The sequence below is a fragment of the Coregonus lavaretus genome (genome assembly GCF_964263955.1).
Source record: "Coregonus lavaretus genome assembly, chromosome: 12".
NCBI lineage: Eukaryota > Metazoa > Chordata > Actinopteri > Salmoniformes > Salmonidae > Coregonus > Coregonus lavaretus.
Genome location: NC_139999.1, coordinates 40,004,293 through 40,023,458, shown reverse-complemented (window position 1 = coordinate 40,023,458; position 19,166 = coordinate 40,004,293). Strand labels below are relative to the sequence as shown.

General features: G+C 42.5%; 1 protein-coding gene across 1 annotated transcript; it reads left to right on the top strand.

Moving 5' to 3' along the window:
• Nucleotides 1-13,888: 13,888 nt before the first annotated feature.
• On the top strand, nt 13,889-19,139 carry ccdc36 (coiled-coil domain containing 36). Its single transcript, XM_084173412.1, has 8 exons — nt 13,889-13,917; nt 15,129-15,192; nt 15,387-15,549; nt 15,789-15,949; nt 16,061-16,109; nt 16,295-16,370; nt 16,671-16,786; nt 17,069-19,139. Exons 2-8 carry the CDS (start codon nt 15,137-15,139, stop codon nt 18,356-18,358), a joined length of 1,911 nt encoding a protein of 636 aa, XP_084029538.1. The 5' UTR covers nt 13,889-13,917; nt 15,129-15,136; the 3' UTR covers nt 18,359-19,139.
• The last annotated feature ends 27 nt before the right edge of the window (nt 19,140-19,166 follow it).

Below are 19,166 nucleotides of genomic sequence, written 5' to 3'. Positions count from 1 at the left end.
AGGTATTCGGGGGGAATGCACACGGTGGAGGTAGTGTCTGGACTTTCCACCGTGGTTGCACCAATAGAAACAACTAGACACCTACCCTGACACTCTCGCGACCACCCCGTGAGAACCCTCTGCAGCTATGAAAAGATGGGGTTGTGTAGTGCTAACCAGGGAAGACCTAACACAACAAGGAAATCAGGAGACTCATTAATAAAAAAGGTGACTTGCTCTCTATGGGTCTCGTGCTTAACCATAGTGACTGGTGCTGTAACTTCCCTAACGAACCCGGACCCTAATGGTCGACTGTCCAGTGCTCTGATGGGGAGTGGAATGGATAGGGGAACCAATGTAATACCTAGACTATGTGCTAACGACCTGTCCATAAAGTTCCCAGCTGCGCCTGAATCGACCAGCGCCTTACACTGGGGAACTACGTGTAATCGTAATCAGGGAAGTGGATGTGTAGGGTACAGTGCGCAGCAGAGGGCTCTGAACGAGAGTGGGTGTTCGATACCTGGGTTGACGCAACAGCGCCCTGCCTGCCGCCTCCAGACCCAAAAGTGTGTGTGGGGGGGGGGGGCAGCAGGTTGTCCAACCGGATGGCCACGTCCACCAGTTTGTTGAAGGACAACGTGGTGTCCCAGCAGGCTAGCTCCCTTCGGACGTCCTCTCGCAGGTGGCACCGGAAGTGGTCGATGAGGGCCCGCTCGTTCCACCCGGACCCAGCCGTTAGAGTGCGAAACTCCAGGGCAAAGTCCTGCGCGGTCCTCGTCCCCTGCCTCAGGTGGACCAGCCACTTGCCCGCCTCTCTACCTTCGGGCGGTGATCGAAGATGGCCCGGAAGAGGCGAGTGAACTACCCGTAGTTGTCCAACATGGCTCCTCCTTCACTCCAGACAGTATTGGCCCACTCCAGGGCTTTCCCCGAGAGGCAGGAGACGAGGACGGACACCTCCCGCTCCGATGGAGCCGGGCTGATGGTCGATAGGTATAGATCCAGTTGTAGGAGGAATCCCTGGCAGCGGGCAGCTGTCCCGTCAAAATCCCTTGGTCGGGATATATGAATCCCTCTTGGTGCTTGGTTGTGGGTGGCTGGATCCGGTCGCTCAGCTGGTCCTCTCCTCTCCAGGCGTTGGACGACCTGGAGAACCCGATCCATCGCTTCTCCCAAGCTGGCTAGCATCGTAGAATGCTCCCGGACCCGTGCCACGACTCCAGGCATGTGCTCCTCTCCTGCTGACTCCATGTCTTGGTGTGTGATTCTGTGATGAGTGATTTCGAAGGAGTCAGGCGCAGAAGGGTAAATCACAGAATAACAGGATTTATTCCAAAATACACAGTTACGCAGTAATGCGTCAAAACACAAAACAGGCACACTGGAAACAGTGTTGTGGCAGTATATTCTATAAACATTACTGGTACATTGTGTCATTACATTACCTGGAAACCTAATGAGAACATTTTGGGAATTTTCTGTGGTGGTTGTTACAGATGTTGTTCACAACTTTTAGTTGATGTTAGGAAAACATTACAAGGATATTTCATTTTCTGAAAAAGAAAATGTTAGATAAAACCCTAACTTAATGGGAATCTTAGCTAATGTTCTGGGAATTTTCCCGGTTTGCTGGGTACACATAAAAAACACACCCATTATTAAATAAGTGCATCCTAAATGTGTCAATATTTCTGTATCCATGTTAAATAGGTCTATTCAAAAACAAATAAAATCACTTTCACATTCAAAGTACACTGCACTGCCCTGAAACAACTCCCTGTTGTCATGTTTTGAGAAACTGTTTCTTAGGAGTTTAATGGACAAAGAAAAAATTAAGAAAGACAGACAGATAAGAGACAGACAGACAGACAGACAGACAGACAGACAGACAGACAGACAGCATGCGAATATTAGGCAAAGTAAAATTTACATTTTAGTCATTTAGCAGACGCTCTTATCCAGAGTGACTTACATTTAGTGAGTGCATACATTTTCATACTGGCCCCCCGTGGGAATCGAACCCACAACCCTGGCGTTGCAAGCGCCATGCTCTACCAACTGAGCTACACGGGACTAATAATAATAATAAATAAAATAATAAATAATAAATAATAATAATAAAATGAGAGAGATGGAGCATGGAGGAATATCATGTTTTCCTCAGGTCTACAAGGTTTACATAAGGATATTGTCTATTGTGTGTCAATTATGTGATTATGTCAACCTTGAGTCTATTCAACAGATTTTCAGGTGGTGGAGATCTGGCTGCAATTCTGAACTCCTGCACAAAATGTATGCCTTTACACATTTTCATTTAAGCACTTCTCAGCATTTGGTATTCAGACTTTACACCCCTTGACTTTTTCCAGCCTGAATTTAAAATGGATTCAAATTTGATTTGTTGTCACTGGCCTACATGCAATACCCCATAATGTCAAAGTGGAATTATGTCTTACCCAGAAAGACTCTCAGCTGTAATCACTGACAAAGGTGATTGATTCTAAATGTATTGACTCAGGGGGTTGAATACTTAGCTAATCAAGATATATTAGTGTTTTATTTTTCATTAATGTTTTACAAATGTTAGAATTTTTCTTCCACTTTGACATTACAGAGTATTTTGTGTAGATTTTTTACAAAAAATAACAATTAAATCCATTTAATCCCAATATGTACAGTGCATTCGGAAAGTATTCAGACCCCTTGACTTTTTCCACATTTTGTTATGTTACAGCCTTACTCTAAAATGGATTAAATTGTTTTCCTCCCCCGCAGCAATCTACACACAATACCCGATAATGACTAAGCAAAAAAACAGGTTTTTAGAATTTCTTTTACATTTATAAAATATAAAAAACTGAAATATCACATTTACATAAGTATTCAGACCCTTTACTTAGTACTTTGTTGAAGCACCTTTGGCAGCGATTACAGCCATCGAGTCTTCTTGGGTATGACGCTACAAGCTTGGCACAACTGTATTTGCGGAGTTTCTCCCATTCTTCTCTGCAGATCCTCTCAAGCTCTGTCAGGTTGGATGGGGAGCGTCACTGCACAGCTATTTTCAGGTCTCTCCAGAGATGTTCGATCGGGTTCAAGTCCGGGCTCTGGCTGGACAACTCAAGGACATTCAGAGACTTGTCCCGAAGCCACTGCTGCGTTGTCTTGGCTGTGTGCTTAGGGTTGTTGTCCTGTTGGAAGGTGAACCTTCACACCAGTCTGAGGTTCTGAGTGCTCTGGAGCAGGTTTTCATCAAGGATCTTTCTGTACTTTGCTCCGTTCATCTTTCCCTCAATCCTGACTAGTCACCCAGTCCCTGCCGCTAAAAAAAATCTCCACAGCATGATGCTGTCACCACCATGCTTCACGGTAGGGATGGTGCCAGGTTTCCTCCAGACGTGACACTTGGCATTCAGGCCAAAGAGTTCAATCTTGGTTTCATTAGACCAGAGAATCTTGTTTCTCATGGTCTGAGAGTCCTTTAGGTTTGGCAAACTCCAAGCGGGCTGTCATGTGTGTTTTACTGAGGAGTGGCTTCCGTCTGGCCACTCTACCATAAAGGCCTGATTGGTGGAGTGCTGAAGAGATGGTTGTCTTTCTGGAAGGTTCTCCCATCTCCACAGAGGAACTCTGGAGCTCTGTCAGAGTGACCATTGGGTTCTTGGTCACCTCCCTGACCAAGGCCCTTCTCCCCGATTGCTCAGTTTGGCCTTGTGGCCAGCTCTAGGAAGAGTCTTGGTGGTTCCAAACTTCTTCCATTTAAGAATGATGGAGGCCACTGTGTTCTTGGGGACCTTCAATGCTGCAGAATTTTTTTGTTACTCTTCCCCAGATCTGTGCCTCTACACAATCCTGTCTCGGAGCTTTACAGACAATTCCTTCGACCTCATGGCTTGGTTTTGCTCTGACATGCACTGTCAACTGTGGGACCTTATATAGACATGTGTGTGCCTTTCCAAATCATGTCCAATCAATTGAAATTACCACAGGTGGACTCCAATCAAGTTGTAGAAACATCTCAAGGATGATCAATAGAAACAGGATGCACCTGAGCTCAATTTCGAGTCTCATAGCAAATTATCTGAATACTTCAGTAAATAAATAATTATATTTTTTCTCCCCAATTTCGATCTTGTCTCATTGCTGCAACTCGAGTAATGCGTCCTCCGAAACATGACCCGCCAAACCACACTTCTTAACACCCGCCCGCTTAACCCGGAAGCCAGCCGCACCAATGTGTTGGAGGAAACACTGTTCAACTGACGACCGAGGTCAGCCTGCAGGCGCCCGGCCCGCCACAAGGAGTCGCTAGAGCGCGATGAGCCAAGTAAAGCCCCCCCGGCCAAACCCTCCCCTAACCTGAACCTGTTTTTGTTTTGTCATTATGGGGTATTGTGTGTAGATTGATTTTTATTTTTGTATTGAATTTTTTAGAATAAGGCTGTAATGTAACAAAATGTGGAAAAAGTCAAGGGGTCTGAATACTTTCCGAATGAACTGTATGTTTAGGGACTTTTTCATGAACCCTTTCATGGAAAAATAGGGTTTGGAGAGCCTTTATGCACACACACAAACAAAAAAAACGGTGGTTTGATTAATTCAGAAAATTGCCACATTCAGTTCTTCAACCCATGATAATGTTGGAAGATTAGTGTACATATAATTTTAATAGGGATACTAGTATACCCTGGCCTATTGCCCACACTGACCATGAAACTGTGTGATGACACAGCCAAGTATTGCTCCATGCGTCAGGTTCAAACTGTTATGGCTTGGTCTGTGCTCCATAATGATTTAATTAGCCTACATGTAAAACATTTTTTTACATGAAGTATAATCAAATATTGCTATGGAGCAACAACTACACGGACATGACAGCGTTTACAGAGGAAGCAAATGAAGGTAAACAAAACAATGATAAATTGGCAGTTAAATATGTGTGATTATTTTTTAAATACTTTTTTTATTGAACAATAACACAAAATACAAAAACAGAAATATACAGACAAGAGTGCATAAACTTAATGTAGACAGGATATTACCGTTTTTTGGTGAATTTACATTTGTCCAAAAGTTGTATGGTACATACGTACATGCTACATTTGAAACCCCACCTCTTTAAGGAATACCTGGGATAGGATAAAGTAATCCTTCTACCACCCCCCCCCCCAAAAAAATTTTTTTTCCCACTGGCTATAGGGTGAATGCACCAATTTGTAAGTCGCTCTGGATAAGAGCGTCTGCTAAATGATGTAAATGTAAATGTAATACTGCTTTTTTGTTACTACATTTACTGATCATTTAAAAATAATGTTTCAGTTCTAAATAATTTAAAGAGGGGTTTGTTCTCTGCCCACTTCATCTTATGAATAAAGAATCTTCCAAGAAAAATAATCAAATTAACATTGAAAATAGAATCAGTGTCTACAGTGGGGGAAAAAAGTATTTAGTCAGCCACCAATTGTGCAAGTTCTCCCACTTAAAAAGATGAGAGAGGCCTGTAATTTTCATCATAGGTACACGTCAACTATGACAGACAAAATGAGGGGAAAAAATCACATTGTAGGATTTTTAATGAATTTATTTGCAAATTATGGTGGAAAATAAGTATTTGGTCAATAACAAAAGTTTCTCAATACTTTGTTATATACCCTTTGTTGGCAATGACACAGGTCAACGTTTTCTGTAATTCTTCACAAGGTTTTCACACACTGTTGCTGGTATTTTGGCCCATTCCTCCATGCAGATCTCCTCTAGAGCAGTGATGTTTTGGGGCTGTCGCTGGGCAACACAGACTTTCAACTCCCTACAAAGATTTTCTATGGGGTTGAGATCTGGAGACTGGCTAGGCCACTCCAGGACCTTGAAATGCTTCTTACGAAGCCACTCCTTCATTGCCCGGGCGGTGTGTTTGGGATCATTGTCATGCTGAAAGACCCAGCCACGTTTCATCTTCAATGCCCTTGCTGATGGAAGGAGGTTTTCACTCAAAATCTCACGATACATGGCCCCATTCATTCTTTCCTTTACACGGATCAGTCGTCCTGGTCCCTTTGCAGAAAAACAGTCCCAAAGCATGATGTTTCCATCCCCATGCTTCACAGTAGGTATGGTGTTCTTTGGATGCAACTCAGCATTCTTTGTCCTCCAAACACGACGAGTTGAGTTTTTACCAAAAAGTTCTATTTTGGTTTCATCTGACCATATGACATTCTCCCAATCCTCTTCTGGATCATCCAAATGCACTCTAGCAAACTTCAAACGGGCCTGGACATGTACTGGCTTAAGCAGGGGGACACGTCTGGCACTGCAGGATTTGAGTCCCTGGCGGCGTAGTGTGTTACTGATGGTAGGCTTTGTTACTTTGGTCCCAGCTCTCTGCAGGTCATTCACTAGGTCCCCCCGTGTGGTTCTGGGATTTTTGCTCACCGTTCTTGTGATCATTTTGACCCCACGGGGTGAGATCTTGCGTGGAGCCCCAGATCGAGGGAGATTATCAGTGGTCTTGTATGTCTTCCATTTCCTAATAATTGCTCCCACAGTTGATTTCTTCAAACCAAGCTGCTTACCTATTGCAGATTCAGTCTTCCCAGCCTGGTGCAGGTCTACAATTTTGTTTCTGGTGTCCTTTGACAGCTCTTTGGTCTTGGCCATAGTGGAGTTTGGAGTGTGAATGTTTGAGGTTGTGGACAGGTGTCTTTTATACTGATAACAAGTTCAAACAGGTGCCATTAATACAGGTAAAGAGTGGAGGACAGAGGAGCCTCTTAAAGAAGAAGTTACAGGTCTGTGAGAGACAGAAATCTTGCTTGTTTGTGGGTGACCAAATACTTATTTTCCGCCATAATTTGCAAATAAATTCATTAAAAATCCTACAATGTGATTTTCTGGAATTTTTTTCCTCAATTTGTCTGTCATAGTTGACGTGTACCTATGATGAAAATTACAGGCCTTTCTCATCTTTTTAAGTGGGAGAACCTGCACAATTGGTGGCTGACTAAATACTTTTTTTCCCCACTGTATATCAGTTGGGTCAAAATAAAACATAATATCAGAGTCTTCCAAATAAACATGAACAGTAGTTTCCCTTAGAATAAAGCATTCTAACTCAATTAAAAATCTTCTGACATTAAAGCAGTCCCAAAATCAATGGTTAAGAGTCTCTGGGTCACAACCACAAAACACACATTTGTCATCTATAGCAATTTTGATTCTGTGTACAATAAAGGTCTTTACAGGGTAGACTCTGTGAATTAGTTTATATGATACTTCTTTCACCTTGTTAGATATACAATATTTGCTAGACAACAACAAAACTTTGTTCCAGTTCACTTGTCCCAGTGCTGCATTCCAGTATAATCTAGCAGAAGGAATAGTAACAACTTGACAGAGTTTTCTTATATACACTGTCTATACAAAACATTAAGAACACCTGCTCTTTTCCTGACATACAGTGAGGGAAAAAAGTATTTGATCCCCTGCTGATTTTGTACGTTTGCCCACTGACAAAGACATGATCAGTCTATAATTTTAATGGTAGGTTCATTTGAACAGTGAGAGACAGAATAACAACAAAATAATCCAGAAAAATGCATGTCAAAAATGAAATAAGTATTTGAACCCTCTGCAAAACATGACTTAGTACTTGGTGGCAAAACCCTTGTTGGCAATCACAGAGGTCAGACGTTTCTTGTAGTTGGCCACCAGGTTTGCACAAATGTCAAAAATTTTATAAATTGATTTGCATTTTAATGAGGGAAATAAGTATTTGACCCCCTCTCAATCAGAAAGATTTCTGGCTCCCAGGTGTCTTTCATACAGGTAACGAGCTGAGATTAGGAGCACACTCTTAAAGGGAGTGCTCCTAATCTCAGTTTGTTACCTGTATAAAAGACACCTGTCCATAGAAGCAATCAATCAGATTCCAAACTCTCCACCATGGCCAAGACCAAAGAGCTCTCCAAGGATGTCAGGGACAAGATTGTAGACTAGGCTGGAATGGGCTACAAGACCATCGCCAAGCAGCTTGGTGAGAAGGTGACAACAGTTGGTGCGATTATTCGCAAATGGAAGAAACACAAAATAACTGTCAATCTCCCTCGGCCTGGGGCTCCATGCAAGATCTCACCTCGTGGAGTTGCAATGATCATGAGAACGGTGAGGAATCAGCCCAGAACTACACGGGAGGATCTTGTCAATGATCTCAAGGCAGCTGGGACCACAGTCACCAAGAAAACAATTGGTAACACACTACGCCGTGAAGGACTGAAATCCTGCAGCGCCCGCAAGGTCCCCCTGCTCAAGAAAGCACATATCCATGCCCGTCTGAAGTTTGCCAATGAACATCTGAATGATTCAGAGGAGAACTGGGTGAAGGTGTTGTGGTCAGATGAGACCAAAATCGAGCTCTTTGGCATCAACTCAATTCGCAGTGTTTGGAGGAGGAGGAATGCTGCCTATGACCCCAAGAACACCATCCCCACCATCAAACATGGAGGTGGAAACATTATGCTTTGGGGGTGTTTTTCTGCTAAGGGGACAGGACAACTTCACCGCATCAAAGGGACGATGGACGGGGCCATGTACCGTCAAATCTTGGGTGAGAACCTTCTTCCCTCAGCCAGGGCATTGAAAATGGGTCGTGGATGGGTATTCCAGCATGACAATGACCCAGAACACATGGCCAAGGCAACAAAGGAGTGGCTCAAGAAGAAGCACATTAAGGTCCTGGAGTGGCCTAGCCAGTCTCCAGACCTTAATCCCATAGAAAATCTGTGGAGGGAGCTGAAGGTTCGAGTTGCCAAACGTCAGCCTCGAAACCTTAATGACTTGGAGAAGATCTGCAAAGAGGAGTGGAACAAAATCCCTCCTGAGATGTGTGCAAACCTGGTGGCCAACTACAAGAAACATCTGACCTCTGTGATTGCCAACAAGAGTTTTTCCACCAAGTACTAAGTCATGTTTTACAGAGGGGTCAAATACTTATTTCCCTCATTAAAATGCAAATCAATTTATAACATTTTTGACATGCGTTCTTCTGTTTTTTGTTGTTGTTATTCTGTCTCTCACTGTTCAAATAAACCTACTGTCACGCCCTGACTCTGGGGACTCTTATTTGTTGAGTCAAGGTGTGTATTTTCTATGTGGTGTAGGTCTATGTTATAAGTCTAGTATGTCTAGATCTATGTTGGCCGGTGTGGTTCCCAATCAGAGGCAGCTGTCGCTCGTTGTCTCTGATTGGGGACCATACTTAGGCAGCCTATTGGCACTAGTGGGTTGTGGGATCTTGTTGCGTGTGAGGTATGTTGTTTGTGTACCTTGGACTTCACGTTTCGTTTAGTTTGTTGTTTTGTCGTTGTGTTTATTCGGTATAATAAACATGTATGCATATCACGCTGCGGCTTGGTCTGACCCGTTCATCAACGAGCGTGATACCTACCATTAAAATGATAGACTGATCATGTCTTTGTCAGTGGGCAAACGTAGAAAATCAGCAGGGGATCAAATACTTTTTTCCCTCACTGTAGTTGTCTATCATTATTCAATATCAATTGTTTAACCCAGATAAGGCTGTTGTCAGACCAGAAGTAAAATCTCTTTCCAACTTTCTCTACAGTAGGAGAAACATTTTAATTGACCATTTCTTTCTGATCTTTGCAAACTTTTATACTATTATATGTGATTATTTGAAACAATTATTTGAAACTCCTCAGGAGTGATTGGAACATTGTGTGTTCTCATAAATTCTGGATAATTATATACAGTTGAAGTCGAAAGTTTACATACACTTAGGTTGGAGTCATTAAAACTTGTTTTTCAACCACTCCACAAATTTCTTGTTAACAAACTATAGTTTTGGCAAGTCGGTTAGGACATCTACTTTGTAGTAATTCTTCCAACAATTGTTAACAGACATATTATTTCACTTACAATTCACTGTATCACAATTCCAGTGGGTCAGTTTACATACACTAAGTTGACTGTGCCTTTAAACAGCTTGGAAAATTCGAGAAAATGATGTCATGGCTTTAGAAGCTTCTGATAGGCTAATTGACATCATCTGAGTCAATTGGAAATGTCCCTGTGGATGTATTTCAAGGCCTACCTTCAAACTCAGTGCCTCTTTGCTTGACATCATGGGAAAATCAAAAGAAATCAGCCAAGACCTCAGAATTGTAGACCTCCACAAGTCTGGTTCATCCTTGGGAGCAATTTCCAAACGCCTGAAGGTACCAAGTTCATCTGTACAAACAATAGTACGCAAGTATAAACACCATGGGACCACGCAGCCGTCATACCGCTCAGGAAGGAGACGCGTTCTGTCTCCTAGAGATGAACATACTTTGGTGCGAAAAGTGCAAATCAATCCCAGAACAACAGCAAAGGACCTTGTGAAGATGCTGGAGGAAACAGGTACAAAAGTGTCTATATCCACAGTAAAACGAGTCCTATATCGACACAACCTGAAAGGCCGCTCAGCAAGGAAGAAACCACTGCTCCAAAACCGCCATAAAAAAGCCAGACTACGGTTTGCAACTGCATATGGGGACAAAGATCGTACTTTTTGGAGAAATGTCCTCTGGTCTGATGAAACAAAAATAGAACTGTTTGGCCATAATGACCATTGTTATGTTTGGAGGAAAAAGGGGGCTGCTTGCAAGCCGAAGAACACCATCCCAACCGTGAAGCACGGGGGTGGCAGCATCATGCTGTGGGGGTGCTTTGCTGCAGGAGGGACTGGTGCACTTCACAAAATAGATGGCATCATGAGGAAGGAAAATTATGTGGATATATTGAAGCAACATCTCAAGACATCAGTCAGGAAGTTAAAGCTTGGTCGCAAATGGGTCTTCCAAATGGACAATGACCCCAAGCATACTTCCAAAGTTGTGGCAAAATGGCTTAAGGACAACAAAGTCAAGGTATTGGAGTGGCCATCACAAAGCCCTGACCTTAATCCTATAGAAGATTTGTGGGCAGAACTGAAGAAGCATGTGCGAGCAAGGAGGCCTACAAACCTGACTCAGTTACACCAGCTCTGTCAGGAGGAATGGGCCAAAATTCACCCAACTTATTGTGGGAAGCTTGTGGAAGGCTACCCGAAACGTTTGACCCAAGTTAAACAATTTAAAGGCAATGCTACCAAATACTAATTGAGTGTATGTAAACTTCTGACCCACTGGGAATGTGCTGAAAGAAATACAAGCTGAAATAAATCATTCTCTCTACTATTATTCTGACATTTCACATTCTTAAAATAAAGTGGTGATCCTAACTGACCTAAAACAGGGAATTTTTACTAGGATTAAATGTCAAGAATTGTGAAAAACTGAGTTTAAATGTATTTGCTAAGGTGTATGTAAACTTCTGACTTCAACTGTATGTGATCACATCCTTTACTGCGATATTACATTGAGTTCATAGATGAAGACTTCAAAAAGTATTGTGATGATTTTATTTATATCATTGAAATTAATAAATGGATCAGTAAGTTAAAAAAAACAAATCTCCAGGGAATTATGCACTTATTAGTGAATTCTATAGCATTTTTCAGGAGGATATTGTTGAATTTATATTCAATATCTTTAAGGTGGCAATTGATTTAGTTGTCCTCCTTGTATCTATGACACAAAGCCTGTCATGTTGATATGCTCAGGAGTGAAAGTGCTGAGGAGTATTTTCAACACTAATACAGGAGTAATAAAGGCATAGTTCACAAATTAGTTTTATTTACATTACCAGTCAAAAGTTTGGACACACCTACTCATTCAAAGGTTTTTCTTTATTTTTACTATTTTCTACATTGTAGAATAATAGTGAAAACATCCAAACTATGAAATAACACATATGGAATCATGTAGTAACCAAAAAAGTGTTAAACAAATAAAAATATATGTTAGATTCTTCTTCCACCATTTGCCTTGATGACAGCTTTGCACACTCTTGGCATTCTCTCAACCAGCTTCACCTGGAATGCTTTTCCAACAGTCTTGAAGGAGTTCCCACATATGCTGAGCACGTTGGCTGCTTTTCCTTGACTGTGCGGTCCGACTCAGCCCAAACCATCTCAATTGGGTTGAGGTCGGGGGATTGTGGAGGCCAGGTCATCTGATGCAGCACTCCATCATTCTCCTTCTTGGTAAAATAGCCCTTACACAGCCTGGAGGTGTGTTGGGTCATTGTCCTGTTGAAAAACAAATGATAGCCCCACTAAGCCCAAACCAGATGGGATGACGTATCGCTGCAGAATGCTGTGGTAGCCATGCTGGTTAAGTGTGCCTTGAATTCTAATTAAATCACAGACAGTGTCACCAGCAAAGCACCCCCCACACCATAACACCTCCTCCTCCATGCTTACGGTGGGAAATACACATGTGGAGATCATCCGTTCACCCACACTGCGTCTCACAAAGACACGGCGGTCCAATTTGGACTCCAGACCAAAGGACACATTTCCACCTGTCTAATGTCCATTGCTCGTGTTTCTTGGCCCAAGCAAGTCTCTTCTTCTTATTGGTGTCCTTTTAGTAGTGGTTTCTTTGCAGCAATTCAACCATGAAGGCCTGAGCAGTTGATGTTGAGATGTGTATGTTACTTGAACTCTGTGAAGCATTTATTTGGCTGCAATTTCTGAGGCTGGTGACTCTAATGAACTTATCCTCTGCAGGTAACTCTGGGTCTTCCATTCCTGTGGCGGTCCTTATGAGAGCCAGTTTCATCATAGCGCTTGATGGTTTTTGCGACTGCACTTGAAGAAAGTTCTTGAAATCTTCCTTATTGACTGACATTCATGTCTTAAAGTAATGATGGACTGTCGTTTCTCTTTGCTTATTTGAGCTGTTCTTGCCATAATATGGACTTGGTCTTTTACCAAATAGGGCTATCTTCTGTATACCACCACTACCTTGCCACAACACAACTGATTGGCTCAAACGCATTAAGAAGGACAGAAATTCCACAAATTAAGAAGGCGCACCTGTTAATTGAAATGCATTCCAGGTGACTACCAAAGCTGTCATCAAGGGAAAGGGTGGCTATTTGAAGAATCTCAAATATAAAATATATTTAGATTTGTTTAACACTTTTTTGGTTACTATATGATTCCATATGTGTTATTTCATAGATTTGATGTCTTCACTTTTATTCTACAATGTAAAAAATAGTAGAATTAAAGAAAAACCCTTGAATGAGTAGGTGTGCCTAAACTTTTGACTGGTAGTGTGATTATTTTATTTATTTTTTTGAATTTTATTTCGAATTATTAGGAGGTGCTGCAGCACCCTCAACACCTGTACTTCATGCGGCTATAAGGCAAATCTTTACTATTAGGCCCATAGAGATCCTATTAAAGTATTAGGGATTCTACACTGCAACTCAATATTAAGAAGGTGTTCGTAATGTTTGGTATACTCGGTGTATATGTAATTCTATATGATTAAGCCCATAAAAACAATTACGCAAGTGAACACATAGGAGGTCCCAGTACCGGGAAGAAATTAAATCTAATTCACCCCTGGATATTATTTTCAGCTTGCTTCCATGACTGGTTTCACATTCGTCTCCTCCAATCAGAAGGAAAAATCATCTACAACAATTGCCATTTGTATTTACAATCCCCTTCTCCAAAAGGATTACTCATTTACCTAGCTCTTATCAATAGCTCTTATCAATTTATAAATTACAGTGCATAGAGAATGGTGTTATTTCTATCGGAAACGAGAAAGTATGTTTTATTCATGGTTTCTTCGAGTACAAAGGTGGTGGAATTATGAGAGAATTAAGTCAAGGTCAGAATATCGAATATTGGTATACAAACCATACCTGCCACCTCCATTTCTGTCATCTCCACCCCAAAGGAATACCTGGCTGGCACACGCGTTTCCCCATGCTTAAATTCATGGTCAGATATAGGCATAGAGAAAGATACATCAAAAGGTAAATAAGTGTCATTTATGTGCGCGTAACTCGGGTCTGTATAGAGAACACTCGTCTGACTTGCATGCAGTTGCCACTGGCTGCGGGCGCCGGGCAGGGAGACTTGAATACTGTTCCGCTACTTTTGAGTTGGATCTGTCGTATGTGTGTGTCGCTCACTGTAGGGCTACATAAATAATTAGGCATTTCGCGACTGCTCGTTAGTAAGAGGCAGATGTCAGCAGCAGAACAAACTCAAATCAATTAAAAACGAGTTTGTTTCAACAGCATAGCTAACATATTTACGACATAATTCGTTCTGATCAGCTCGTAGCGTTCTTATTATAAGTCAGTGGCTCATAGCCAGCCACTTTTCCCGATGTCAATCATCTCTCGTCGTCTTTAGGCCTAGGAGTCACTGGCACTAGATTGCTAAATAAGCCTATTAAAGGTTGACATTTTGGCTACAGATGCAGTCGGTATGTTATGCATTTTGAGTTTTGAAAGTAGATTTTCTGTGGGGGGTATTTTATTTTTGCACCTACCCCCTCAAAGGTCTGTGCACATCCCTGTATCTGGGGTTTAGGAAACATGCTTTATGACATAATGTCAATGAGCATAAAACATTTATTTATTAGAAAATACATTACCCATGATCCGGTCACGTCCATAGACATTAAAACCATGTCACGTCCCCTGACGTCACTGAAGTCTACGTTACAGTTGGGGAAAGATCTTTGCTGAAGCATTATGAGGCAAGATTGAGAGGGAAAAGTTGCGAAGGCGGGAGGTAATCGCCACGTGCCTCTCCCTTGATCGCACCTGAACGTGATGAAACGTTTGTCCACGGTAGCCAACCTCTGCAATATAACCGTTATTCATATCAAACAACCAGCTGTGTTCATGTGTTATTGATTACCGAAAAGGAGCTAGCTAACTACAACAAGTTTCCCATTAGCCATATATTTTTTTGAAGTAGCATATAATTGCCTTGCTAGCCAACTACATAGTTGGCTACTACATGACCACAGTGGTGAGTAGCTAACTTTGTTGGAAAAAGCAGAACAAGCTAGTAGCCAGGACATGAAGTCCATGAAGAGTAACGTTAACATGCTAACATTACCAGCAAACTAGCTGGCTAGCTAATACATTTGCTGGCTGGTTTGTGTTTTCTTTTTTTGTCATTTGTAATTGGTTTGTAATGTAATTATTTTTGATCTTTACTCAAACAGAAATAACAATGAATCCCAATGTGTGGAATATCAAAGAGATTTTAAGCATCCCAACTGGATCCATGTAAGCATAACTAACCTTAGCCAAGAAGATAATCCCCCCCCACAATTGATTAAATAACTGTTAGCTAAGGTGCACTGCAGCAGACAATTAATGCAGCTTTCTAAAATATATTATTATTGAAATGTAGCTAGTTAGCATAAATGTTTGTGTAGCCCCTAAAATGAATTAAGTGTGTGTGTGTTTATAACATGTAGTGTGCCCAAGATCACCAGCAGGAATGGCGCTACCAGTGACTACTCCAGCTTGACAGACTCACAGTTCCTGTTTGGATCCCAGTTTTGGCCTGAAAACTCCCAGGGCATGTCACAGGACATGGGCTTTTCAAACAGAACATCTGGTAGCTCACAGTCACAGGAGGTAGGTCTATTAGCCCCTATTTTCTTCAACTTGGAAAACCATCTAATTTTCTCTTCATGTCCACCTTTGTTCCTCAGTCCTGAGCTCAGTGAATGCATGTATTTTGCTCACAATATGTAGTATCCCATCAATTTATAACACAACATTTAGCAATTCACCTTATCAGATGAGCTCAAGAACAAACTCAAAACTTTCTGAGCTTTTCTTTGTTTTAAGATGAACCGGTCATTGTGTTTCAGGCAAGTGAGCCAAAGATTTTAAGCAATTACCATTCCAAACCATTCCTGTTCGGAGACGGAAAGGACAAAGGGAAGGCACCAAGCTTTACAAGTGGCAAAGCAATTGGCGTACTGGACAGGTTTGAAGAGGACAAGAAAAAGGCAAAAGAAAAGTGTGAGAGGTAGCTGTGCCTTATGAGTGTCACCTGTTTCTGCAGGGATTTTATTGTGTGAAAGATACAAACAATATGAGGTATGTTGTGGTTTAATTATTGTCCTGTCTGTTTTATCAGTGACATTCTCACCTCTGGATTTCTACAATTTCGTGAAAAACTTGAAAATGTAAGTGAACAATCCAGAATAGTTTTTTGGGGCAGAATGGTCCTGCTGGTCTGGTACTCATTTTCATAATAACACAAGCATTTCGCTACACCCGCAATAACATCTGCTAAATATGTGAATGTGACCCAAAACATTTGATTTGATTTTCATAATAATGATAAACCCGTATGCTATGTGTGTTTCAGATTAAGCTCTCTGTAAATCACATTGATGAGAGCACTACAACAGGCAACAAAGATTTTGCAGATTTTGCAAAGACATGTGGGTTGCTTTGAACAATTTCTCTAAACTTTTATTAGAATCTATTGTGCATTGCTCATTATTAACATGTTTATAAAGGAAATAATCTCTGGGACCAGTAGATAGAGTTCAGTAGTGAAATTATCTCATGCATATATTTTATTTTAGAAATATTTGATCTAATACCTCGATTTTGAAATGATCATGAATGAGCTATAATGGGCAGTGTGTACTGTGGCTATTACTTTTTTTTACATAGGTCTTGATTGCTATGGAATGGATTGTGTATTCATTGGGGTTACCTTTCAACATATTTTACAGTGCAGCAAAACATAGCCAGTCTGCAGGATGGCTTTGCACAGCAGTTTGAGGCCATGCTGAATAAACTGAGCTCCCAGAATCAGATGCTGAAAGAGATGGAGGACAGCGCTGCCAAGGTGAGGACAGGTGGCATTTATAACTCTGTATTGTCAAGCCTTCGTCCTGATGTTGAATTTACACTTAATGAGAGTCTGTGGGGTGAGTGTGAGATAACATATGACTAGTCTCTCGTGACAAACAAAACATTAGTTGGCCGGCCGGCACACAAAATATTTGATTCTGGGTGCTGAGAATACTATTTGACATACTTAATGTTGATCATTTCATGTTAGATATCTACATTTGATTTTGAGGTCTTTGCTATTAGTCATATATTGTTGTCTTCTATTCTGTCCTAGACGGGTGTGGCGACTACAGCACTCGGCTCCCACATGCAGGGCCTGCAGCAGAATCTGGAGGTCCTGAGACATGAGCAGAGCCGAGATCAAAGCATGCTAGGAGAAGCCCTGTCCCTTCTAGGCACCTTGGTTTCCCAGCACGGGTCCGAACTCCTCCCCACACCTGTCAGGGTGACAGACAGCACGGTCCAGACATCCCCAGGACTGGTAGAGAGGTTCTGCCTGGTGAGTGAGGAGAAGAGGTACTTCGAAGGTGTACGTCTCTGTGGTGCGACAGCGGTCACAGCGCCTTGTAAAGCAGTGGCATCATGTGGTGTAGGGGAGACGGGAGGAGAGGCAGCAGGGCGGCTGCCCCCTTCAGATAGAGGACCCAGAGGAGGACCCTCAGAGACATGTGACCAGGGCCAGGCCACAGCCCCCAGAGCTCTGTACCCTCCTCCTGTGATGATGGGGAAGGTGGAGGAGGATCAGCTGGAGCGGTGTAGCCAGATGGTGCTGGATGAGCCGGCTAAGACTTCCTGGCAGGGGGTGTACCCATACCGCACATGCTCTACCGCTGTGACTCATGAACCAGGAAGAGGTGCCACAGCCCTACACTATCCTATGCAGGGCCTACAAGACCCCAGCACATCGGGGGGCGCTCCAGCTCTACAGTACCCCATGCAGGGCTTTCAGAACCCCAGCAGAGCCTACGCGCTTCTACAGGACGTGACCATCAGGAGCACCCGCACCATCATGAACCCCCACTGCGACCCGGAGCAGAGCAGCCAGCCCGACCACAGCGAGCCTGCAGCGGTCCCCTCAGAGAGCCCCAGGGGCAGGAGCACCATGGCTGGACGTAGGTTCACCCAGAGAGGCCAGGGACAGAGGAAACAGCCCTTCAGAAGCAGGAGGAGGGCACTGATGCCACCACAGACCAGGAGTAACGGTGGATTAGCGGGCAGGGGTCGGGATGAGAACCGACAGCCCCTCAAAAACCAAAGGAGGCAGGGAGCTGGATCGACTGGCAAGGAGCAGCATGATCCCAACAGGATGGAAATGGACACACTCAAACCAGAAGCGCAGAAACGACAGCAGGACAAGGAGGAAAAGTCTAAGAAAGCTACTGGAGGCTACCGCAACCCTTTCAGCTTGTGGTCCCAGGAAAGTAACAGCTCTGTGTGCGGGGCCACAGGGAACAACGCCAGGCCTGCCTGGGAAAAGACACCATCGCCACCATCGCCCCAGGCTGTCTCAAAGAGAAACAGAGGCTTATGGCAGCTGTTTGACATGAACTGTGATTCTGACTGATGTCTGATGGGGAATCAGGATGTCAGTGTAGGAAGGTATTGAGGAGGGAGTTGTTTGACAAGCTGTTGTTGTGTTTGGTTGACCTCACTGTTGACCTCACTGTGGTTTTGACAACAAAATTCACAGTCAAAATGTTATTTTCCATCGATTCCCTATGTTTGTGTTTTCAAAACCCTTTACACTGTAAATGTTATATCAGACTTTCTCATTAAGATTAAACATATTCTACAAATGAGTTAGTTAATGTTTCTAAGTTATTTTTTAAAGAAATTGTGGGATAACATGTACAGAAATCATGCCCACAAAAGAAAACGGGATGAAAAGAGGGAAGTAATTGTAAGACCAGATTTATAAGTAAAAGTCTTGACCGTGTTAAAGTCAACCACGAGGGTGACAGGCGTTAACCTTTGTACTATATTACCAATAAAGCTTTCTACATGACAGTATAATTGGTGGTTTTTGAGGTTTTTATAGCGTTTAATTAACGGACATCTCTTCTGTCGGCATACAGGAAAAGGGCAACACATAACTAGTCCAACACATGACAGTGCCCTCTCACGTCACGTGTAGGACCCTCTCTCGTCATGTTTTTGCAATTCTAGTGTTGTACACTAGCTCCACAAGCACATGTTCAAGCCTGAGCAAAGACTCAATGTAATGTAAGCCTTATTTGCATGACAAAAATATAATCTTGAATAAAGTGGAAAATGGATATAAAATAAGTTGATTGTGAAGGACCTGTCTGGTTTTCTTTCCAATATTCTAAAGATGAGGCAGAGGCATTTTACTGCAACATACAAAACAAAAT

What these genes read in the sequence shown, in the direction of transcription:
- ccdc36 (XM_084173412.1), top strand. Translation starts at nt 15,137, where the DNA reads ATGAATCCCAATGTGTGGAATATCAAAGAGATTTTAAGCATCCCAACT. An exon ending in AGCATCCCAACTGGATCCAT is followed by an intron (nt 15,193 to 15,386) that starts GTAAGCATAACT and finishes TATAACATGTAG; the next exon opens with TGTGCCCAAGATCACCAGCA. An exon ending in TTCGTGAAAAACTTGAAAAT is followed by an intron (nt 16,110 to 16,294) that starts GTAAGTGAACAA and finishes TGTGTGTTTCAG; the next exon opens with ATTAAGCTCTCTGTAAATCA.